Consider the following 24,254-nt stretch of genomic DNA (forward strand, 5'->3'; position numbering starts at 1 on the left):
AGAGAGAGAGAGAGAGAGAGAGAGAGAGAGAGAGAGAGAGAGAGAGATCTTTCTTATTCAGACACACAGAAGTTGAAACTAAAAGGATTAGGAAAAACACAGTTCAGGCAGTGCACGGGGAACAGATATGAATGCATGAACCAGAGGAAACCATCTTAAACTAAAGTTGACAGGTTGGGTGTGCATGCCCATAAGCCAGCACCCGGGAGGCAGAGGCCCAAGGGTCAGGGGTTCATAGCTCCCTGGCTCCACAGCAGGCTCCAGTGTAGGCTACACAAGGCCCTGTCTCAAAAACCTGACAAAAAGTGTACTGTCGAACCGACAAAGCATGAAGGAGACCTGTCAGACACCAGTTAAACAAGAGCAGTGCACACAGTCCTCTCTGGCGTGCATCCGTACACTCCAAGACAGACGCGTAGTCAGTAGCTTCAAGATTAAGGCAAAGGGATCCGTGGTGACATGAAAACCAAACCCGACTAACGACTACCAGACACAGAAAGCCTCGCTGGGAAGAAGTGCAGCTGAGACTGCACACTGAAAAAGAAAACTCTCAGATCAATAACACAGCCTCCACTGGAGTAAAGGAAGCCCATAGCCAGTGAAATGAAGGCCACAGCGAAGGCCCCAGGGCTGGGCCATGACTTGGGGCACTCCCCTACTGGAACAAGGGCCCGGGCTCAGTCCTCAGCGCCAGAAAAAGAAATTAATAGCAGAAGTAAAGAAAGTAAAACAAGGGGCTGGAGAGATGGCTCAGTGGTTAAGAGCACTGACTGCACTTCCAGAGGTCCTGAGTTCAAATCCCAGCAACCACATGGTGGCTCACAACCATCTGTAGTGAGATCTGATGCCCTCTTCTGGTGTGTCTGAAGACAGCTACAGTGTATTCATACGTAATAAATAAATAAATCTTAAAAAAAAAAAAAAAAAGAAAGTAAAACAAAATTTAAAAAGAGGTTTAAAAAAGATGACTAATGACATTAGGCTAGAACAAAGAAACAATTTCAGGCCGGAATCTAAATCCTAGGCTAGAACAAAGAAGTAGGCTTCAGACATGAAAATGACTTTGGGCTAGAACAGGGAAGTAGGCTCAGATATTTTGGTCGTCCTGATAAGCCCTTAGAAACAGTGATCACGGGAGTGGTCATGGGACTGTTTACTGCCTTGCTTGTTCCTTGACTATCAGTATTTACTACTACAATCTATTGTATTGCTGTTTCTCAACCTGGAACTGACTTTAATACTTGCATGTAATTTAAACAGTATAAAAGCAAAAAAAGGCTGGGCAGTGGTGGTACACGCCTCTAATCCCAGCACTTGGGAGGCAGAGGTCAGCCTGGTCTACAGAGTGAGTTCCAGAACAGCCAGGGCTATACAGAGAAACCCTGTCTCGAAAAACAAAAAACAAAAAAACAACAACAAAAAAAAAAAAAAAAGAGGAGGAGGCAGAGGGATGGGATAGGAGATGGGGGGTTACTGGGGGGGTGTGGATGGGGAAACAGGCCTCTCAGGCAATACAGCTGTGTGCCAACAAGTCAGATAGCCCAGGTAAATGTAGAAAGTCCTAGAAAGATGGAAATGAGTACAACTGAATAAGAAATGCAAAACTCTTTCTAGAAGAGACTATCTCTTAGTTCCTTTTGTGAGGTCAAAACTACCCTTATAGTAATACAGACAAAAGTATCATAAAAGAGTGGGTAGGGTGGCTCAGTGGGTAAAGGTGCTTGTTGCCAAGGCTGACCAGTTGAGCTGGATTTCTGGGACACACTGCCAAGCCCAGCATAGCCCTGGTGGGGACAGAGTGGCATGGCTCCTGCCCCTGGGACAGGGCCCTGGTGTGAGCCTCCACGAGTGTTGATGGCTATTGTGGGCGTAAGGTCTGTTTGTGTAATAATGTACATATTTTCATAGTCCTCCAAGCAATACCCTCCCTGTTAACATCAGTGACTCCATGATAATCAGACAGCGTGAGTCCAGGAGGCGAAGGTGTGGCCAATGTCTCAGCAAAATGGTCAACGCTGGGACCTTCAGGACAGCCCTTAAGGCTGTGGAAAAGACCTCTAAATACATGAGTTCAAAATATATGTCACTTCACAACTATGCAAAAAATAAGGATGCATGAATCCAAAGGACCGAAGGCAGCTGAATGAATGAGCCATCTTGTCAGAAAAACACAAAGGCAGGCAGATACAATGGCGGGCAGATTCCTGAGTTCAAGGTCAGCCTGGGACAGAGAGAGGTTAGGCCCAGGGGTGGTAGAAATAGTAATTACAGGACAGGGTCCCACTAGCTTATCCTCTGATTTAACTGAGGCAGGAAGATCTCTGAATTCTTTTGCAGTGTTAAAAGAAAAATGTATGGGTGCTGGAGAGATGGCTCAGCGGTTAAAAGCACTGGCTGCTCTTCCAGAGGTCCTGAGTTCAATTCCCAGCAACCACAAGGTGGCTCACAACCATCTGTAATGAGATATGATGCCCTCTTCTGGTGTGTCTGAAGACACAAGTGTACTCATACATAAAATAAATACTTCTTTAAAAAAAAAGAAAAGAAAAATGTATGCCTACTGTCTCCTAAAAATCAAAGGGCTGGGGTCATGAGATACTGATTCATAAGATAATCAGGAAAACAGGAGTAAATGACTGGATTGAAATGTAAAATAAAAGACTGGACCTGGGTTCTGCAGGAGATGAGCTAAGACTGGAAAAGCTGTATCAAACAAAACAAGGTCATCAGCTTGTATTCATGATTTGACTTCCAGTCGTTCTTTTCACTGCTCCCAGACACCCCCTCTTTCAGAATCCCTCTCCATGCCAAGGCTGGTCCTTGACAACCCACACAGAGGAAAGAAGCAACTCCCAACAAGTTGTCCCCTGAGCTCTGTGTGCCTGCCACACCCATACACATATATATGTACACATAGAAAATGAATAAAACACACACACACACACACACAGGAAAACCACAGACCACTATGTCTTATGGATCCTGACGTCAAAGCCTCTCTATACTAACAACCGACTACAGCAGCATGTAGTGCCCAGACCATAGGTAAGCTTCATTATCTCAGCAATATAAGGTTCAGTCTACGGACAAAAGTCAGTATGCCGTTGTTTTAGTTTACTTGTTTTTGTCTTATTTGAGACAGGGTCTCTTAGAGTCTCAGGCTGACTTTGAACTGGCTATGTGGCCAAGGATGAGCTTGAACTTGTGATCCTTCTGCCTCTATCTCCATGCTAGGATTAGAGGCATGTGGCATGAGGCTTGGCTTATCAAGTGCTACAGGGAACTTTGGGCCTTATGAACATCAGGCCAGCACTGACCACTGAGCAACACCCCAGGCCTAGTTTGAATATTCAATGCCTCCCAAATCCTGTGTGTTAAGGGTTTTATCCCCAAGTGTTGCTATTGGGAGGTGGTGGAAGGAGGTCTTAGGTCACTGGGGGGAAACTCTGGGTAGAGACTGTGGGGCCTCAGTCTCTTCATTTTCTTGCTTGCCCCGTTCTGACAGCAGAAGCTGCAGACATAAAAGCAGCTGGACCATCTGGAGACCTCTAGGCTTCAGCTGAGGTGAACTGATCATGTGATAATCTCAGGTACTGTTGCCAACACAGCAAGCTAAGAACTGTACTATAGAATAAGAATAACCCCCAAAGACAACAAAGAACAGATTTGGAAAAAGCATTAAACAAAATCCAACACTTGAGGGCAGGAAACAGCCATGATTCAGTCAAAACTCCAACAGAGGTGGATGTCCTCAGCTCCAGACACTGAGTCTTCAAGAACCCACAGCAGACAATCACACAGCCTTGGCAAACCCACAGCGAACACACTTGGCAGTGAGAACCAACACACTGGGTGTGTTGGTTGGTACACACCTGTGAGTACATACATACTTGGGAGGATCCAAGGCTATCCTTGGATATATAGTGGGCTACAGAGGCCCCATCTCAAATAAAAACAAGTGGAATAGTCCCTTTAAGTCAGGACCAAGGCAAGGCTGCCTGCTACAATCACTTCCCAGAATGGAGGAACTACTCAGAGCAATACCCTAGAACTACTACCCACCAAGGCCATCAGGTAAGACAAGGGCGGAAGCATACAGACCAGGAAGAAAAACCTTAAATTGTCATGTTCACAAAACCTGGCCTCCCTCCCAGGCAGATAAGCATCAAGCAAGAGTCCCACCTAGCCCACAGAACACACTGAAGAGCCAGGCAAAAACCACAGGCTATCTCACTGTAATGGGATAAGGAGTAAAACTGGTCCATGACCCCACTTCACTGGAAAGCTATGGTTACTGGACTTCCTGATGGTCCATCCCAAGGCAGCACAGTGTTTAACAATTAATTTTTCTGCAGAATAACTCAAGCCACCTAAGTTATATATACGTAAGATTCTATCATTCAAGGTCTGGAGAGATGGCTCAATGGTTGGTAAAGAACACTGGCTGTTCTTGCAGAGGACCCTGGTTCAATTCCCAGTACTCACATGGTGGCTCATAACATGACTGCCTGTAATTCCAGTTCTAGGTGATCCAGTGCCTTCTTCAGGCCTCGGTGAGTCCTAGGCATACACATGGTGTACACTTGAGCATGCACACACGCGCGCGCACACACACACACACAAACACACACACAGATTTCCACTCCAGGCAGCATTTGTGCTGAAAGTACAATGGCAGGCTCTCCAGGTCTCACCACCCACAGTTCTTCTATCCATCAGTTCTCAGCTAGGTGGTCAAAATCCAGGTCTTGGTGTTACTATCACTGTGATGAAACAAGAACAGTGGAAGAACAGGCTTATTTGGCTTAGACTTCTATAACACTGTTTATCATCAAAGGAAGTCAGGCCAGAAATTCAAACAGGGCAGTTGATACAGAGGCCATGGATGGCTGCTGCTAAGTGGCTTGCTCAGTCTGCTTCCTCAGAGACCACAGGACCACCAGCGTACGGATAGCACCACCCACAACGGACTGGGCCCCCTCCATCAACCACTAATTAAGAAACACCCTATAGGCTTGCCTATAGCCAGACCTTATGATTTTCTAATTACTTTCTAATTACTCTGGCTCAGTGGTTTTCAACCTGTGGGTTGTGACCCCTTGGATCAAACACCTTTTCACAGAGGTCACATATCAGGAATTTATATTATGATTCATAACTGTAGCAAAACTAGTTATGCAGAAGAAAATAATTTTATGGTTGGGGGTCCACACCATATGAGGAACTGTATTAAAGGGTGCCAGCTTCAGGAAGGCTGAGAACCACTGCTGTAGCCTGTGTCAAATTGACTTAACTTTTGTTAAAGTTTTTAGAAGTTGTCCTTTTTGTTTTTTAGATTGATGTGTTTTGCCTCCATATGTCTGTGCACATGTACAGCCTACAGAAGTCAGGAGGAGGCCTCAGATCCCTGGAACTGGAGTTACAGATGATTGAGCCACAATATGGGTGTTGGGACTTTTGCTGAAAATTATAAAATATTGGGGAAAAAAAAAGCAAAATATACTGCGCTCATAATCTTGACAAGCTAGTCATCTGGAAGAAGGGAGCCTCAATAGAGAAAATGTCCCTGGTGACAGTGGCAGACCTACCTTTAATAACAGCACCAGTTCTGGATTACAAGTGCACACAGCCAACCCTGCGCTTCATGTGTGAACTAGTAGACCCAGCTCAGGTCTGTATGCTCAAGGCAGCTACCTAGCCCTGTCATCATTGGGGTGTGGTGTTTGGAGACTCACTTTGTAGCCCTGTCTCCCCCTAGCGCTGAGATTAAACACATACCCACCGAAAGCCATTCTTAGCTCGCACACAACCAGCTGACCAGTTCACCCTAACAGGTGATTTTTAAAACTTAATTGGGCATTTAATAAGCAGTGTGTATGGGCAAGATAGGAAAGATACAGGGCTTTGATCACAAGACCGCTTTATACTAGTGAAGCTGAGCGAGACAATATGGAGTCAGTTTACAGCTAGAGCAGCTGTCCAGGGCACCGCTCCATGTCCCTGGTGATAGTGGCAGACCTTTTTTTTTTCTTTTCGTTTTTCGAGACAGGGTTTCTCTGTGTAGCCCTAGCTGGCCTCGAACTCAGAAATCCGCCTGCCTCTGCCTCCCAAGTGCTGGGATTAAAGGCGTGCACCACCACCGCCCGGCTCAGACCTACCTTTAATAACAGCATTTGGGAGGCAGAGGCAGGCAGATTGGAGTTCCTCTAGGTCATTTTACAACTGAACCTGCATCACCATACATTCTCACCCCAGCACCGCTAACACGATTATTCTGCTTCTGTGGACACTCTGGAGTCTTCAACAAGCAGATACTGTAGTCCCAACAAAGTATCCAGGAGCAAGCACCCCCATGCAGACCTTGAGCCCAGCGTAACAGTTACCCACCAAACACCAGTGGAGGAAAAATACCTTCCCCATGCTTGCTGGGTCTTCCCAACAGCTGCTAATTTGAGGGCAAAAGCCCTCTTTGTAGAACGTTATAGTAAAGGGAGTTACCAACAGATGCCATGTGGGAGCAAAAAACTGTTCATGAGGTACAGGCTAGCCCCACATAACCATCACTAATTACAAAGGGGAGTTTTCCATTCTAGGGCTCAGGAAACATTTAAACCTATCAGATTGAAAAGGTGTTCATGCAGGAAACGTCAAAGCTCCTACCTACCCAAGAAACCTTACAAACAAGCCCAGGTACCCCCCTTTCCCTGGTTGACACAGCTGTCCTTCGACTAGACACGCTGACCCCAACTTTGCTTTTCCAACAAACTGAGGGGAGTGAACTGAGATTAACAGCTTTACCATGTCCTGAGAGCATGCTAGGATCCCAAGTACCAGACTAGGTTTCTAAGTGTTCCGTACCCCCTGCAACAGCAAGAACAACACAAATTTGTTTTTTCAGGTTTATTGAAAATATGGCATAACAGATTAAACAGCTCCACGTGGTGTTTTGAAATTCATCCCAACTGTAGGCTGAGTGACCTGAAGGTTAGAGAGACTGCCAAAGTCCTGCAAAACAACAGACACGCGGTGAGGGAGCACAGATGTGCTCTGCCAGCCCTTCTTGTCTGACAGGGGGCTTCCCACCCCCAGGAACCTGTCAACACATACCGGATTGATGAAACACACCCCTAAAAAAATGTAATTCTCTACTTTGATCCAACCTACCAGGCTTCAGCAGTATTTATTCCCTAGCCAGGATACAGAACTGGCCTAGACACTGCCAAACCCCATAACAAAACCCACGCCTGCCCTCCATCTCCAAGGACTTAACACTCTATTGCCACCACTGCATCTAACTAGAGCCTAAAAGCCTGTAAGCATTGTCTTAGCAAAAGTAACACTACAGAAGCAGTACTGGTCACATTGCATACAGAGAGGCAGAGCCTAAAACACTTCCCCAACCTCAGTCAACACTTGAGAGGGAACCCAATGTACAAAGCACCAAAGAGTAGAGGACCAGGCCCGTCTCCCAGCACACTCAGCACCCAGGAGGCCCACCATGTCCTGGAGCCAAATGGCTTCAGAAGAAAGGCTATTTGGAGACCAGCAGTGGTCCCAGCAAGCTTCAGCTGCTAGTTTCATTAAAGTCAGATGTGGGTACATGGGGAGAGTATTTTTTAATGCCTTAAACTGCTCAAAATCACTAAAAGCATGCTGGATTCTGGAGCCTAACCTTCACACACTTATGAAAAGTGTCTCAGTCCTTTTAGCTGCTAAGCCACATTGAATATACCTGAACTGTGTGACCAGCCTATTCTTGAAATGAGATTAGAGAATCCTTTCTGGTTAGAAGACAGTCTCCAAGGAACGCAGGTAATAGAGCCAGAGCTGAAGGGGGCTAGTACAATTTAGAACCCAGCCCCAGAACAAGGAAAACATGAAGAACTCAGTATATCCCACAATCCTGAACTCTCGGGAAAGCTATTTCAACACACATGGAACAAGCAGCCACAGCAGTTCAGAAACCAGCCTCACTCAGGCAATCGACCAACACTCACCAGAAGCTTCAGCATTTCCTTGGTGTCAGGATCTACCTCAATGATCTCCTGGTCTAGGGCTGAGACCTAAGAGAGAAAGGATCAAGTCCAAATTATGAATGTGTTATCTTTCACCTCCTCTGCTCCCACTCAAGACTAGAGTTTTCCCACATAACCTTGGCTGTCCTGGAACTCACTATGTAGACCAGGCTGGCCTCAAGCTCAGAGATTTGCCTCCCAAATGCTGAAATCAGGACTACTTTATTATTATGTCGGAATCACCTAGTGCACATTCAGAAAGCCTTAAGCAGGGTTCACATTTGTATGTCAAGCTAATCAAGTCGGGAGGCACTCTCACTAGGCTGCCATGTGGAAAGAGAAAACTGCATTTAGATATCGCAAAAAGGCTAATAGGTAGGCTGAGAACAGGCGCCCCTGGCTGGGCTCGGTGGTCCACGCCTTCAATCCCAGCACTCAGAAGGCAGGGGCAGGCAGATCTCTTCTCAGTTTGAGGAACTCAGCTAAGTAAGACCTCACTCACACCCACCACAAAGGAGCCGCCATTACCACCCGAGCAGGTGGTTAAGAGGCACAGAGAAAGACCCACAAAAGTTTACCTCGGGAACATAATTATCTCTCCTCTCTCTCTCTTCTTCCTGCAACTTGATAGAGATACCTCTCACAGGACCTCTCTGAATCCGCTTCATCAGATGCGTGACATAGCTACAAGCACACAAACCAGGAACAGCAGTGACCACTTCCGGCCTAGTGCTGGAATGTCTGGATACAAAACCTACTTTGCTCCTACATCAAGGTCGCACTCACCACCCGAGAGCCTCCTCTACACACACACACACACCTGTCCGGACATCCACCCCTACGTTCCTCACACCCCGTCAACACCAAGCCTCCCGTCCCAGGCACCAGTCTTCAGCACTTGTACCTTGACTGGTCTCCTCAGTCGTTCGCACACAGCACTGTTAAACTTTCCCTACAACATGGCCACGGTGATAAACGCTGAAAGCAGATCCCTCGGCAGTAAGGTTTTGAGGGCAGAGCTCTGCCTTCAGCTACCGTGAATAACCCGAACTGATCATCTCGGCAAAAATACCCACTGTGAACAGCGCACGCCCCCGGCTCCTCCGCGGATCATTTGGGGGAAGCAAAGGAACCGGCCGGGACAGGCTCGTCCGGTGGGACAGCTTCCCCGGGCAGCCGCGAGGCCTCCACTCACCCGGCTATCTTGTTCCGAAGTTTCTTGCTGGGGATGATGGCGATCTCTTCGCACACGCGCTTGTTGGTGTGGAAGTCGTTTCCCAGGCGCGTGTAGTACTTCTCGATGATGACCCTGGCCGCCTTCTTCACAGTCTTGGTGCGAACGCGGCCCTGAAGGTGGAGAGGGCAAAGTCACTGGGGCGCCCGAGCCTCCCGTGGAGGAAGCAGGCGCCGGCTCCCGGAGGGGCCGGTGAGGGCAGAGCTTCAAGCGGAAGCCCTCCAGGCCGACAGACACCGCGCCGGCCCGGCCGACAGCCTCTCGCTGCGGACTTGAGGCCGCGACAAGCGGAGGATGGGCGCGGATTGAAAAGGACAGAGCCCTCGGAGCCAAACACCTACCATGTTGGCGGGTCTCCGTAAAAGAGGAAACAGGAAGCACAAGAGAGGCCTATAAAGCGCAGGCCTGAAAGTCGCTTCCGCCCGGCCTTGGCTGCGTGAAGCTCGCGAGAGTACCACAGCGGCCCCTAGCGGAGTGGAGGGACAGTGCCTGGCTGTGGGCGGGGCGGAAGTCTGCGCGTGCGCACGCCGATCGCTCGTCGTGCGCACGCGCAGACTTGGTTTCCGTTCCAAATAATTCTGTGCTTCCTTTGGACGTTCGGTGTGCTTTAATCTAGGCGATATTTTAAGGCTCTGAGATGAGGCAGCTGAGGCCCGCTATGAAAGGTGTAGTAGTAGAGGGGTCATTCCCGACCTCCACCCCGCGCGTGCCTCTAGTCAGAGCTCAGTAGGGTCTAGCCTAATTGGAGAGGTTCCTGTCCTTTCCCGGTGTTACAGCAATCAACACCTAACCAGAGTGGCTTTTCTTCACATCCCAGCACAGTATTCCATTAGAGCTGCTCTTAAATGTCTTAGCACATTTTTTCTCAACCTGGGATGAGCTAAACAGGAAGGGCTAACCTCAAGTGCTTAAAAACAGCGGCTGCCTCACAGAGAGCTTTCAAACATACCAACAAATTAAGATCTCAGTTAACTATACTGCTCCCAGTCAGTGAAGACACTATCTCCAACCTTCAGCTTCTGGTTATTCTGTCATACCCAAGCCCAAAGCAAGCTCTTAGGCTTTGGTCTAATGGCCTCATCTGTCCAGGGGGGACTGTTCCTCCAGCTGTTCCCTGGGACAGGGTGGTGTGCTTAACCCTAAGGAGACTGTGCTGGCCACAGTACATGTATCAAGGGGCCAAGGCTGTGCCTCATGCTTCAACTCATCTACGTCACTCTGGTCCGGTACACAGCAGAAAGCCCTTACTCTAAAAGTAACTCGTGGTGGGAGGAAAAAAGAAAAAAAAAGATATCCTTGTCTATGGAACGGAAGAAGACTGAAGAGATCAAAGCATCAGTAATCTCTGGGGGTTGCAGCTTAGTTTACCAGTGAATTTCCAATGAAGTGGAGGCCAGGCTCCAGGTGGAAGACTAGACCTTACAGTCTTGCAGGAAGAGAACTCTTGGATTCTGATTAGTAGTGAGTATTTGCATCTTACAAAGATGCCTTAGTACTTAGGAGTCCCTCTCCCTCAGACTAGAGTTTCCCAAAGGATCCATTCAGCAGGCTGACTCAAAACTTCTCTACTTGAAAAATCATCAGACCTGTCATAAAGCCATGGAGCCTTTAAGAAAAACTAGTGTGAGGGCTGTCAGGAAACAAAAGTACTGCTGGGTATGCTGGTGCATACCTTTAATACCAGCACTTGGGATGCCTAACAGGCAGATTTCCTGAGGCCAGGCTGGTTTACATAGAAGTTTTAAGCACAATCACTGAGATCACTGCATTATGTCTGGAACTAACCTCCTTTCTCAGAAAGGCTGATCAAAACTCAGTCAAGACATAGACATCAAGATAAACAACAGCTCAATGGATATGCCATTTTTTAAAAATTATCCAGAAAGCACCTGACCTTTTCTCTAACTCTAGACAATATCAAAGATGTAAAATCAAAAACAAATTTTCCTTCTTTTTCCTTTTTCCCATTGCCCTTCTTTCCTGACAAGGTCTCAATACGTAGTCCTGGATGCCTTTGAACTCAGAGATCCACCTGCCTCTATCTCCCAAGTATTAGAACTACAGGCACGTGCCACTTTGCCTGGGAAGAACTTTTAATGAAGGAAAGTTCTTAGTAAAATGTAGTCTTTAAATGCAGTTTGTCCAAAACTAGTTTGACTCTGTACTTTGAATTTCCAACAAACTTCTTTCATCCTTTTCACCAATACTATCATAGTCCTGTAATTACCCTTCTTCTTAGTGTGTGAAATAGTAGCAGAAGCAAGATGCAGATGGGCCAGTGCTGTTAACTTCTGGAGGAAAAGATCTGCAAACCTGGGTCAGGTCTCTCTACACTCCCAAGGGGTAAGTATTACCATCTTAATCTACTCCCAGGAGCAACAATCCTTCCCACACAGAAGTAGGACACTCACCAATGGGGTACTTGTGCTTATCTGTGTCAATCCCAGCATACACCACTCCACCAAATAGGTCATTCAAGATGGCAGCCAGAGCCTCAGCATTGAGCATCCCGTGCAAGGCACCAACAAACACCGTCCTGCTGGGATCCAGCCTCTGAGATGGGCTCCAGACAAAGTTGCTGTCAGCCAAGACCCAAGGGATTACCTGTACCTGAAAACCCCCCAAAGGTTTATCAGCTGACATCTTCAGAAAGACAGAGCTTCCTGTGCAATAGGGTACATGCTCTGGATACTACAGCTGCAGCTACTGTGACTACACAAGGGTGAATGGGTGCTGTCACCCACCCATCTGGGGCACACAGGCTTTCTTCAACACAACTTAAGTTGAATTCCCTTTGTTCATAATGATAAAAGTGAACACAACAGACCTTGCTCATTGTGCAGAGTAATCAAGAAGGAACAAACTGACAGGCCCAGGATCCTGTAACTCCAACCAAGGGCCACAGGAACTAACAGAGCAGGAGTTCTCAAGAAAGAAAACAAGAGTCCTTGTGACAGGAGAACTCACAGAACATTTAAAAGGTAAAAACATGAAGGATAGAAAGATGGAAATGCTTATGATATCACTGAGAAAGTTACTGGTAAAACCAAGGTATTTAGAGGGTTTTGTGCCAGCAACAGTGAGAACATCTCCCCCTGCCCTTTGTATGTCTGTTTCTGTCTCTCTCTGTGTATGTCTGTCTCTGCCTGTCTGTCTTTGTATTTGTCTCCCCCCCACACCTCTATCTCTCTGTGGCCACACACAAATATCTGAAGTGTTAAAAATTTCACTAACACCAGGGTAAGTGTCGACATCTTCTTTCCTCTGAGTCTCTGACCCCAGAATCAAGCCTAGTGTATAGCAGGCAGAGGGCTTTATAATCAATTAGGCTTACAGATGCCAGTAACTCTTTATGTTAAATTAGCTAGATTTTCTTTAATGTTTTGAAGCAGGAAGAGAACTGAGGCAAACACTAAGAGGTAAAAACAATTTAAAAGAAGATCTGAACAAGGTTGGTGGCAATGGTCACAGGTCACAAGTAAAGATACTCTTCAATGGAAATCTGCAGAGGTCATACTTTCTGAGTGGGAAGCAAGGAGGAACCAGGAAGGGCCTGAAGTCGGAAGAATCTGGTAGAGAAGATGCACGGGGAAGCCAACAGTTATACAAATTCAAGAAAAAGACTACTTTGCACATAGGGCAATCTACAGTTACAGGATATAACAAAGAACAGGGCCCAGACAGGACAGGTTAGACAGGTGAGTCTGGGTCTAAAAACAGTAGAACCACAAAATGAATATATTATCTGAAGTAGGAAAGATGACAGGAGGGAGTCAACACCATAGTGAGGATGGAGGACACAGTGGGACGCACAGTCCCAGAAGAGAGAGGGCTGGGGTAGCTGGAGCTGGAGCATCAGAGGGACACTCAGTCTCTGCGGTGAAAAGGAGGGGGTGGGAGATGGGAAGGTATGATCAGGGCGTGAGCAGGCTGGCTGTCCTGTAGCTATGCCAGCCTCATGTGTGAGGGCAGGGGACAAAGGAGGAAAGAGTAGATGATGTAATCTTACCTACAGTGAGCTGCTTGAACAAGAGAAACATGGAGGAGCTTCTATAATGCAAAGAACCAGATGGGTCAATAAACTATCTAAAAGTGATGTGGCCATCCCAATAAGCATTTCCCTCTTTTAAGATACAGATTTTTAAGAAACAGACTTTAGTTTCTAAGAATTGATTTAGGTTCACAGTAAAACTGCACAAAAGAACTGACATTTCCCATATGCTGGCCCCCCACCACATACACAAGCCCCCTCAACTAGCAATACTCTGCACCAAAAGATCCATTTGTTCCAACTGGTGACCCCACACTGACAATTATTATCACCTCAAAACTAGAGTTTACACTGGGTTTTCTTCATGTCTGCTGCACATTATTGGGTTAGAGGAAATGTGTGATGACTTTATAACACTGCAGTGGTAGCTGAATGTCATCTCACAGCCCCCCAAAAACTCCTTTGTGCTTTGCATAGTCTGTTTCCTTCCCCTGGAAAGCACTGATCTTTTTAATTAGAGATATTTTTGGCTTCCTGTCTTACAGATGAGTAATACAATTTCACGATAGTTTTATTTCACAAAAGTGATGTTCTTTGGAATCATCCTAATAAAAACACTACACCAATTTCTAAACTCAAAACAATTGGTTTTCAAAACTCTACCCAGTTGGGGAGCCTGATTAAAAGAGATTCCTAAGCTCTACACAAATGATTCAGCAAGCCTGAGATAAGAATCTGCAATGAGAAGCACTTCACTTGTAGAGGTGATATAGACTCTAGGATACAGGGAGCCTCAGGATGCTTCAAAGGTATGATTCCCATGGCTCCTCCCCAAGGTTGCAAGTACAGTCAGCAATTGCTGGGGAGAGACTATCTTGTGGGGCTGAATGAGAGTCTGGCAGGGAGCTCTATGGATGTAGCTTTTCAGAACCATTGCTTATATTGGCTTTTCAGGGATGCCCTTGCCTTCGAGTCACTGACACACCTGTGCATATGACTCTACTGTCTTGTAGGTAATCTTAATAAACTCATTGGTTCACTAGCCTCAAAAAAAAAAAAAAAAAAAAGAATCTGCAATGAGGTTCCTCCAATGTGAAATCAGTATGCTATCCAGACACACCAGCTTCTGACAAGAATATTTAGAGAGGCATCATACTGACAGAGCTGTGTAACTAAGAAAGGCCCAAGAGGGAGTAAAGCAGCCACAGCTGGGTGTGTGCTTAGGGGACTTACTCACCATCATACACTATGGGGTCAGGAAGCACAGTCTGAGAACTAGAGGGAAATATCTGTAGATTTTTATCAGTTTAGTACAAGTAGGGAAAGTTGCTGCTTTCAATTTCATCTCTAAGATGAGGTTTGGGATTTAAGTGTAGATCAGAAAAGAACAGAAAAGGCTGGGAAGGCTCGACCTCCCACTGGATCCAGGACTGTGTGTCCACATTCACATACCTCCCCTTTCATCTCAGTAAGGCTTAACAGCTGGATTTTTGAAAAAATGCAATCTAGAAAATAGTGGATGTATTTACCATGGGACAAACAAAACAAAACAACCAACCAAACAAACTAGATGTCTTTCCTTAGCAAGAATTGGTGCCAAGAAAATCTAGTGCCATGATATGCCAAATATCAAGAAAGGGCAGCTAATGTGTTGGTTTGAATGAGAAATGTCTCCCAAAGTCTTGGGTGTGTCCTCAGTAGGGGGTGCAGTTTGAGAATTTTGGTGCTATGGTATAGCCTTGCTGGAGGAACTGAGTCACCCTGAGAAGGCTTTGAGATGAAAATCCACCTTTCACTTCCAACTTGCTTTCTCTGCTTTGTGCTTATGGTAAAGGATGTAAGCTCTTAACATTTGTTTCTGCAGCTGTCTTGTCCCTGCCATTATGAACTCTTATCTTTCTAGAACCATAAGCCCAAATACATTCTTCTGTCAGTTGCCTTAAGTCATGGTATTTTATCACAGTGACTAAGCTGGTTTCAGTAAGAGCATTTGAATTCTTAGTCCTCAGTTGGTGGAACTACTTGGGAACAATTAGGAGCTGTGGCCTTGTTGGACATGGTGTGTCCCTGGGGGGGGGGGGGGCAGGCTTTGAGGTTTAAAATACTCATGTTATTATATTTCTCACGAGCTCTCTGCCTCCTGCTTGAGGTTGAGATGTGACCTCCCTGCTGTTGCTGCTACCACGCCTTTACTCCACATCATAAGCTTTAACTTTCTGAAGCCAGAAACCAAATTAAATGTTCTCTTTTATAGGTTACTTGGCCATGGTGTTTTCTCACAGCCATGTAAGGTAACTGATACACGGTTACCAAGCTAACCCACCTCTTTGCAGCGCATCCTCCGGCTGGACATCTTGAAATAATATTCACTCAGGCCATCTGGGCTCAGCGGGTCATGAGAACAAGCCTGAAGCAAGGCCCGGACGGACTTCTCTAGTTCAAACACCAAATATACATACCCTATACTCAACAAAAGAAAAAGAAGCCTTACTATCCCTCAGGTGGCAATTTTACATCCTCTAGTGTGGCTGAAGAGTCAAGGCTTCGAGCAGGGAGTTTCTTCTAAGGGAGGAAGCCTCAAGTGCAAGACACATTTTTTGGAGGGTAGTGTTGGGGACTGACCCCATGGCCTCGTGCATGCTAGGCAAGCACTCCACTACCGAATTAAATCCCTTGCTCCAAGGTACATTTTGTTCTACTTCTGAAAAGGCTTGTCAGACCATTTACTATGCCTCATGCTATACTAAGGGAGAGAGATTTACATCAAATTTTGCTAAGGAAAGGTCCTGTCAGGCTGGGACAGATGACCCCACCTACAACCATACAGCTCTCTACCCCAGAACACAAGAGTATTCTCAGGTCAACAGAGCCAGGAAAAAGAACAGGTCTGTGGTCAGTTTGCAGAGGATGCAGGTACTGCTTTAAAAGCCTAGTTAAACCACTGGTTCAAGTTCAGTGAATATGGGGGATGGGGGCAGAATGAAAATAGCACCTGCTTCTTTCTACAGGGCAGGATCTCATTTTAGACCAGTGAGGAATCAGATACTTGGTCCTCATTCCTGCCAACTCCAAAGGGAATCTCAGAAGTGGGTCAGACAACAACCCCTGGGGCAGCAAAGGCAGGCAAAAGAACACTCTTTAAGTGAATAACTTATTCAAGAGGGAAGGCATTGGTGGGGGTTTAGGTTCAGAGGGAGGTGCTCAGAAAGGGGTCTGATGGCATCTCCCCACATCACTGCAAGTTTGGACAGATGGACAAAGGAGTGTGCAAAATAGAAGAGGGTGTGTTGACTTTACCCTGGAGTGCCTACTTTACCAGCATGCGTCTGTGACAGCCCAGCAACACATGGTGCAGTACATGTGAGGGAGAAGGGAAAAAAAAATTCCTACCATGTCTTTATTACCTTTAGGCATATTACCTTTGGGAGGACACCGGGGGTGCTTGCCATCCTTACCAGGCCACTCCACACTCAGAGAGCCAAAAACACGGAAGGTGTTAACCAATCCAGCTGCACAGATGGGGAAGAACAACAGAAACCAATACATAGTCTACTCAGGAAAGACAAACACAGGATCACCAGTACTCCTCCCAAGGTTCACTGCTCCTGAGAAACAACTTGGAACTGACTTCTGGACTCGTGTGTCAGCAGACACACAGAGCTCTACAAAGCTTATGAAATGCACATTCTCTCTCAGGGGCTTCTGTAACACCTGTGCTGAGGCAGAGGCTCAGGCTCTAACCTGGAGCCTAAGGGTCACACTCTTCAAAGATATGCTCCACCAAAAGATATGCTTCAACTCATAAGAGATCTTACAGGCAGCTCACCTTCTGTAATATCCCAAGGAACACCTCCTAGGAACACCTTGCATGAGTAGATGGGGTTCTTATAGTTTCGGGGAGGAAGTTGGCCACTCCAGGTACACGTAGCTTCATTCACAGCTTTGGGAGGAGACAAAGAAAAAAAACAAACAAACAAGGGTTCAGACAATCAACAAAGTCACTACCCTTCTCTGAAATGGACTTGTTGAGGAAATGGAACATTCACAATTCCAATTGGGTTTCCCAGGAGACTATCCATGATTATTCTGAAAGACAGAACACTTTATGCCTCCTCAAATATTTAAGGTAACTCTGATAATCCTACCTCATCAGCTTTGCCTCCAGTAAGATCAACAGGAATACCAGATGTATAGGGTAAAAAATTCACAACTAAAGCTATTTGACTATATAACTTATTAGCTGTCAAGAAAGCAGCTTGATCTTGCTATTGTTTATAGTAGTAAGTAGATTTATAAATATTTAGGAGTGGATGGAACGATCACATATCCAAGTTTCTGGCCCTCGTAGATTTTCTCCCTCAGTTAAAGGGACACTCTACTGTTTCCTTATCTTGTCTCTGAATCCACCAACCACAGAAGTCAAGACACTGACATTAGAAGCACAGCTCAGTAGTAAACACATCTCCACGTTCCACACCCCGATCCACCAGCACTTGAGTAGGCACTGAATTTCCCTGCTGCCCACACAGTATGATAATGGATTTCTGTCCAAACCCTCTGCTTTCTACTTATGTCAAACCCAAATATGTCAAGAGACCCTTTCTGCTGTATATGCTTGGACTTCTCTTCAGATTGGCTTGTCCTGCTAATTTCCAGATGTCTGTCCTCGGAGGTCACTTCAAGCCTTTCCCATTGGAAGGCGACCTAGGTGAGGACTTCTTGACATATTACCCTTTCCTTCAGCACTGAGGAAGACATTCAAGGAGATAAGACATTATTCCCTAACATGAATAGGGCTAATGTGTTGCTGTGACAAGAAACTGGGCACTACTATCCCATATAAAAACAAGTAGCCTCCAGAAAGCATCCCAAAAAGTGGCCACGCAGTAAACACAAGCATGTGCTATCAGAATCACTCGATGAACAGGGTACTCGAACTATTAGTGGAGAACAAGGTAAGGATAAGCTCTATGCAAACACATGTAACAGAGAAATAACATGTACCAGACCACAGAGCCATTACTTGGGTGGAAAGCAATGAAGACATTAGTAGTTAATGATATAAGTACCTCATTTACTTCCAAGCTCAGGTGTAATGTAAAAAAAAAAAAACAACAGATTTAACATATACTTAAGATTATGCACCTAGACATGGTGGCACATTACTCTAATCCTAACACTCAGGAGGCAGAAGCAAGTGGATCTCTTAAGTTCAAGGCCAGCCTGACCTACAGTGCAGTCCAAGACAGCCAGGGCTATGTAGAGAGACTCTGTCTAAAAATCAAGAAAGAAAAAAGAAGACTATTAAAACAATTTTTTGAGATTTTTACTTTATGTATATAGGTGTCTTGCCTGCACATACATCTGTGCACTGTGTACATGCCTGATGCCTGCAGAGGCTAGAAAGGGTTTGGATCCCCAAGAACTGGAGCTATAGATAATCATAATGTGCCATATGGCTGGTAGGAACTGAACACCCAGGCCCTCTGGAAGAGCAGCCAGTGCTCTTAACCACTGAGCCATCCTTCCAGCTTGCACATCAAGATTATTTAAAGAAACTAATGGACTTGAAAGAGACCTGAGTACTTGGTGATATCCTACACCTTAGAAGTTAACAACTAGACGACCTGTCCTGAATGTACCAATCCAAAACACAAAAAATATCTCAGGGCAGAAAGTCAGAAAATGAACTTTGAGTGCTATGACTTTCAATTAGAAATAAGGAAGGCAGACAAAACTGTAGACATAATTTTCAAGGTTTCTGTCTTTCTTATGCAACAGTCAAAAACAAGGGCGATGCACATCTATCTTCCACATAAGCCCAGAGTAAGAGGTGGGGCCAGCCATCTTCTGCTACAGCACAGCCTGTGTGCCAGGCTGTCTGCCTCCTTCAACTCAATCTCAAGGCTGTCCTTTACTCTACAGAACACATGGCTCTTTAGACCTGGAACTTTACTACACTATCAAACCCTCTTCCAGAAGAGTTCAACACTGTGTGGATAAAGGTCAACTCTGTCTCTAGAAAGAGGTCTCAGGCTTCACACACAGCCACAGCTATGCAGCACTCACCTGCAGCCTGCCGGTGGAGTCTAGCCTCTCTCTCTATGCTGAATGGGTCTTTAGGAGCTCCAAGAAGGTCCCAAGATGGCCACACAGAAGCTCCTGGCCATCTCTTTGGAGCACTGGTTGGAGAGGGAGCAACTGCAGCAAGAGCAGCTTGTTCTTGGTCCATTCTGGACCCAACTCCCATCTTTAGAGGGTCTCTGGGACCATTTCCCGTCATAGAAAGAAAGGGCAGCGGAGGGGAAATGCGAAGGCTTGACTAGAGGAGGAAAAAGACACAAATTTTAAAAGACAGTTTTGTTATAAAGTAATAATCACATAACAGAAATAGGAAAACTATCTAATATAACATTTATAATTTGCATTTGTAATTTGATATATTTTCTTTCAGTCTGTCTTCCTATTCATTTTTAAGAATAGTTATAGATATAACTATATAGATAGTTACATAGAAATATAATTAAAATAAACTGTCTCTCAACATAGACATTTTTTCTTACCAGAAAATTTTCATAAAAATTTTGATAAACTTATCACATTTTATTTATCACCAGTTACCTATTGCTACTATTGCTAAACAACTTTTTTCCTCTGACACACTTATGTTCTATTAGAAATGTATTTGAACATGTTATACTATATATTTGTGTTCAAGCTTGAAATTCTGAGCATCAAAACTGTGTATTATTAAAATTTAATAGAATATTTTCTATAAATACAAATACTGTCTCATTTCTTCTTTTGTGTTAGCTTTGTCTCCTTCCAAATGAATGCTTAGATGTGGTATCTGAGAGAGCTGTATTTATCAGGCATGAGGTAAATTCCCAAGATGAGTTCTATCTAAGTGATGAAAGGGAGCAAGTACCTTGTGAACCTGTCCCACAGGGTGTGAACCTGACTGTAGCTGTCATTCTAGAAACTAGTCTGGACAGAGTAAATGAATGGACAACAAGAATACTAACTACTGCCATCGTTCAAAGCTCAGGACAGGTGGAAGATAACAACAGGGTGGGTTCTAAAAGTCATGAATGGGTAACCATGAAGACAAGAAGATGAGAAATGAGCCCTCCTGTTCAATTAAACATTTAGCTCACAGCATTTAGTGACTGAAAAGCAGAGTTTAGGTAGTACCTCAAAATGTATCTTATTTTGGGAGACTGTCTCATTGCCTCGTTACCTTCAAGACACATACGTAATTACTTTTGCCCTCCAGCTAGACTGTCTATGCTATCCTATGTATGCTATTTATACCATCCTCCCCACGCAGCCTAAGCCATTCCCTAAGTGTAATTAACATGGAGCCTGCACATGTCACCTTTGACTGTAGGTAAAAACAAGCCCAAGATACATAAATTTGATGACAGTTTCTGACTGGGAGTTGGCATGGGTCAGTGCAAAAGTACAGGAGCTGGAGTCAAATCTAAATCAAAATTCCAGTGTTAATGATTAATTATGACTTACTAATGTCACTTATTAAAATACCACTTATGAACTTTGGGACATTATACATAGAGGTATATAATTATATTTTCTAAAGACTAAAAAGAAAACATCCATGTACTTCAACACTGACAAGACGCTTATATTTACTTTGAAATCAACTATTCTCTAACAGCTCTTTGAGCAACAAGTAAAAGATACTGGATTCTAAAATATATTTCTCATAGACATTCAAAGTGTCTTTGAGTTTTCTAAGGATGAACAGCTATATAAAGGTGCCTGATGATCGATCTCTCTTGCCCGCATCCTACAATGAGACACCCATTTCAGGCTCTAAGACAGATACTGTAGCATCTTTCCCCTAGGACACACATAACTCCACCTCCACACCCCCCACTCCTGAGCATGTTACATACAATCAAATCTGAGAGATGGTCTGATCCAGAGCTGAAGCCACTCGTGTCTGAGTCAGAGGGGCTGCTAGAACGGGAGTCCAGGATGGGCCGGGTGTCCAGGCGAGATCCTCTAACTGAGGGTGCTGGGAACTTGTCCAAGTCAGACCCAAGGGGATCCAGAGACAGGAAGCTCAAGGGGGGTTTTCCTAAGACATTCCCCAGTGGATTTTGGAGCATGCTTAATACTAGGATGACAAAAAAAAATAAATAATAAAAAAGAAGAAGAAAACGAATGCTCATAACCTCTTTAATTTTCTTTCCAGACAAAACCCCCTCCCCACCTTTTTTTTCTCCCATAGTTGCCCAAGGCAGATTTTACCTTTGAGAGCATTTCAGAAACACAGAACGTAATGTACAGATAACTGATAGTTTGGGAGAGCTGGTCACCCAGTCCTCATTAGAAGTTGCAGGATGACTGACTACCAGAACTCTTTTTACTAAAGCAACAGCAAAACTGTTCTCTGCCACCAGGCTTAAGGAGTAGTGCCACCATCTGAGACTTTGACACTGGGGACTTTGGTTATAGTTGCTATTAATGTCTGGATACACCTGTAGTACAACTGGGACATCAAAACCATATTCCTTCACTGGCTTTCACTGTGTTTTTCTAGTGACATTTTGTTAAAACACAGGACTGCACATAACATACCACAGACTAATACAGCATAAGCATGTCTCATCTGGTAAGTTCTCTTCTGAAAACTTCTAGCATGCACAACTTTCCTATGCAGCCCCAAATTTCAAATATTTAGGAGGGAAGCAGAATGATTTCATAAAGTTCACTATCTGAGGAAATAAACCTGGAACGAAACCCCTGGTATGAGACCTCTTTCAGATGGTTGTAATTCTGAAAAGCTCACCTGAATCTGTCTTTGAGCCTTATCTTTCTTCTCACTGGCCTCTCGAGTGAAATATCAACTATTTCATAACACTGCTAGCCAGGTTCAATAATCAGACCACAGATGGAAAGTGCTCAGCAGAAATGCCCACTCATAATAAACAAACACCTAACGTCAAAAAGAATAAAGCCAGACGTGGAGTCACTCCTGCAACCTCAGTCACCTGAGAGGCTGAGGCAAGAGTTCTAGGAAAGCTTGGGATATTGTCTTGAAAGAAAGAAAGAAAGAAAGAAAGAGAGAGAGAGAGAGAGAGAGGGAGGGAGGGAGGGAGGGAGGGGGGGAAGAGAGGGAAGGAGGCAGGGAGAAAGAGAGGGAGGGAAGGAGAAGAGGGAAGGAAGAAAAAAAGAGAAAAAGAAAGGAAGGAACGAGAGATCCGAGAAAACTGAATCTTTCATCTATAAGGACAAAGAATAAAAGGGCTTTACGATGAAGTGTGGACACATTAATGTTAAGATAGAAGCTTTGATATTTCATTCATCTGAAGAATAAAGAAAACATTTGTCTTAGTGAGTCCATGATGACAAAGCAGAGGTAGCAGGCAGCAGTCAAGAGCTCAAACCACAAGCTAGAGGTAGAAAGCTAAATGGCCTGAGTATCTGAAACCTCACAGCCTAACCCCAAGTGACACACTTCCTCCAGCAAGAGCACACCTCCTAATCCTCCCTAAGCAGCCGATTTGGGGTATCAAAAAACAAACCAACCAAACAAAAACCAGGCTTATGGGAGTATCTCATTCAAAGCACTGCACCATTCATCTCTCAGGATAAACCCAAATAACACAAGTATTCAACAAACAGTGAATACAACTGTCCCCTACTTCAGCCCTGACTAGCAATTAAGTGAAACACAAACCATTTAGAGCTGGTTTCTTACCAGATGTCGAAGCACAAGAATAAATTTGTCCAAGTCTGGAATCAAAGTCAAGGCATCACTTAGGGTACCAGACTAACTGCCATTCATGATAGATCATGACAGAACATTACACACAAGATTCAAAATAGCTGTTTCCACGGCATGAGGCCAATGACCCCTCCCAGATAAGGATACAATATATATGGTGTGTGTTTTTAGCCCTTATTTCCTAAATTCAGGCAACACTGGTTGTTTTGGATTTTTGTTTGTTTGTTTTTTGTTTTTTTTTGTTTGGTTGGTTTTTTCGAGACAGGGTTTCTCTGTGTAGCCCTGGCTGTCCTGGAACTCACTCTGTAGACCAGGTTGGCCTCGAACTCAGAAATCCACCTGCCTCTGCCTCCCAAGTGCTGGGATTAAAGGCGTGCGCCACCATTGCCTAGCTTGGCAACATTGTTAATGCATTTATCCAATTATTATTCTATAGTGGCAAAAATGCTTAAATTAAAAATTTAATTAAGTTCAGTCCCTTTACATCTTAACCAATCAATCTTTTATTACTGCTATTGTTACCAGTACTGGTCTGTGTGTGTGTGTGTGATATGCACATGTGGGTACCATGCAATGATGTCGAAGAATAACTCTGTCAAGTTTAGTCTCTCCTTCTACCTTTATGTGGGTTCTGGGGATAGACCTTGACCACCAGAATGGGTGGCACATGCGTTTACTACTGAGACATCTCACCAGTCTGTGGTCACTTTTTTTTATTATAGGATGTGTATTATCTACAGGGCACAGGGAGCCAAACTTATCCACAAAGGAGTTAGTTTATTATTTTGCTTTTCAAGAAAACAGTTTTGTGTGTGTTGTTTTTTTTTAACTCCAGGCTTTTCAAAGTGGTTTTCAAGTACTAGCACTTAACTGCATGCTAGAACTAAATGTCTCAAAATGCTTAGATTCTAACACCCAGCACAAACAGTCCTTGATAAACTTCTCAAGTAATCCTTGTTTTTATCAAACTCCTGCCTGAAATAACTGAAATAATCCATGCTTTTGAGATCATGCTTTAAAAGGACAAGAGGTGAGCAGATTTTAGCTTCCTCTCTAGTGTTGCAAAGCCTGGCAAAATAGTATTGTTAAATGTATAGACCATTATACTCACTAGTTATTAAAATGGAATCAAATACCCTAGAGCAGTGGTTCTCAACCTTCCTAATGCTGTAAACCTTTAATATAGTTCTTCATGTTGTGATAACCCCAACCATAAAATTATTTTCATTGCTACTTCATAACTGTAATTTTGCTGTT

The 24,254-nt window shown here is 44.6% G+C and overlaps 2 protein-coding genes across 2 annotated transcripts in view; both read right to left on the reverse strand.

The window, feature by feature from the left end:
* Positions 1-6,885: 6,885 nt before the first annotated feature.
* On the reverse strand, positions 6,886-9,641 carry Rps17 (ribosomal protein S17). Its single transcript, XM_028754849.1, has 5 exons — positions 9,591-9,641; positions 9,211-9,362; positions 8,594-8,699; positions 7,998-8,063; positions 6,886-7,005 (listed from the first exon to the last, which is right to left on the reverse strand). Exons 1-5 carry the CDS (start codon positions 9,591-9,593, stop codon positions 6,925-6,927), a joined length of 408 nt encoding a protein of 135 aa, XP_028610682.1. The 5' UTR covers positions 9,594-9,641; the 3' UTR covers positions 6,886-6,924.
* Positions 9,642-10,803: 1,162 nt separating this feature from the next.
* Cpeb1 (cytoplasmic polyadenylation element binding protein 1) overlaps positions 10,804-24,254 on the reverse strand; it is a 99,649-nt gene continuing 86,198 nt past the window's right edge. Inside the window, exons 4-10 of the mRNA XM_028754840.1 lie at positions 21,160-21,383; positions 19,310-19,562; positions 17,067-17,180; positions 16,660-16,749; positions 15,564-15,700; positions 11,661-11,859; positions 10,804-10,835 (exon numbers count right to left, since the gene is read on the reverse strand). Of these exons, the coding sequence (XP_028610673.1) occupies positions 10,804-10,835; positions 11,661-11,859; positions 15,564-15,700; positions 16,660-16,749; positions 17,067-17,180; positions 19,310-19,562; positions 21,160-21,383 (1,049 nt within the window). The remainder of the gene's footprint in view (positions 10,836-11,660; positions 11,860-15,563; positions 15,701-16,659; positions 16,750-17,066; positions 17,181-19,309; positions 19,563-21,159; positions 21,384-24,254) is intronic.

This window comes from Grammomys surdaster, unplaced genomic scaffold (genome assembly GCF_004785775.1).
Source record: "Grammomys surdaster isolate TR1022 unplaced genomic scaffold, NIH_TR_1.0 126036, whole genome shotgun sequence".
Classification (NCBI taxonomy): Eukaryota; Metazoa; Chordata; class Mammalia; order Rodentia; family Muridae; genus Grammomys; species Grammomys surdaster.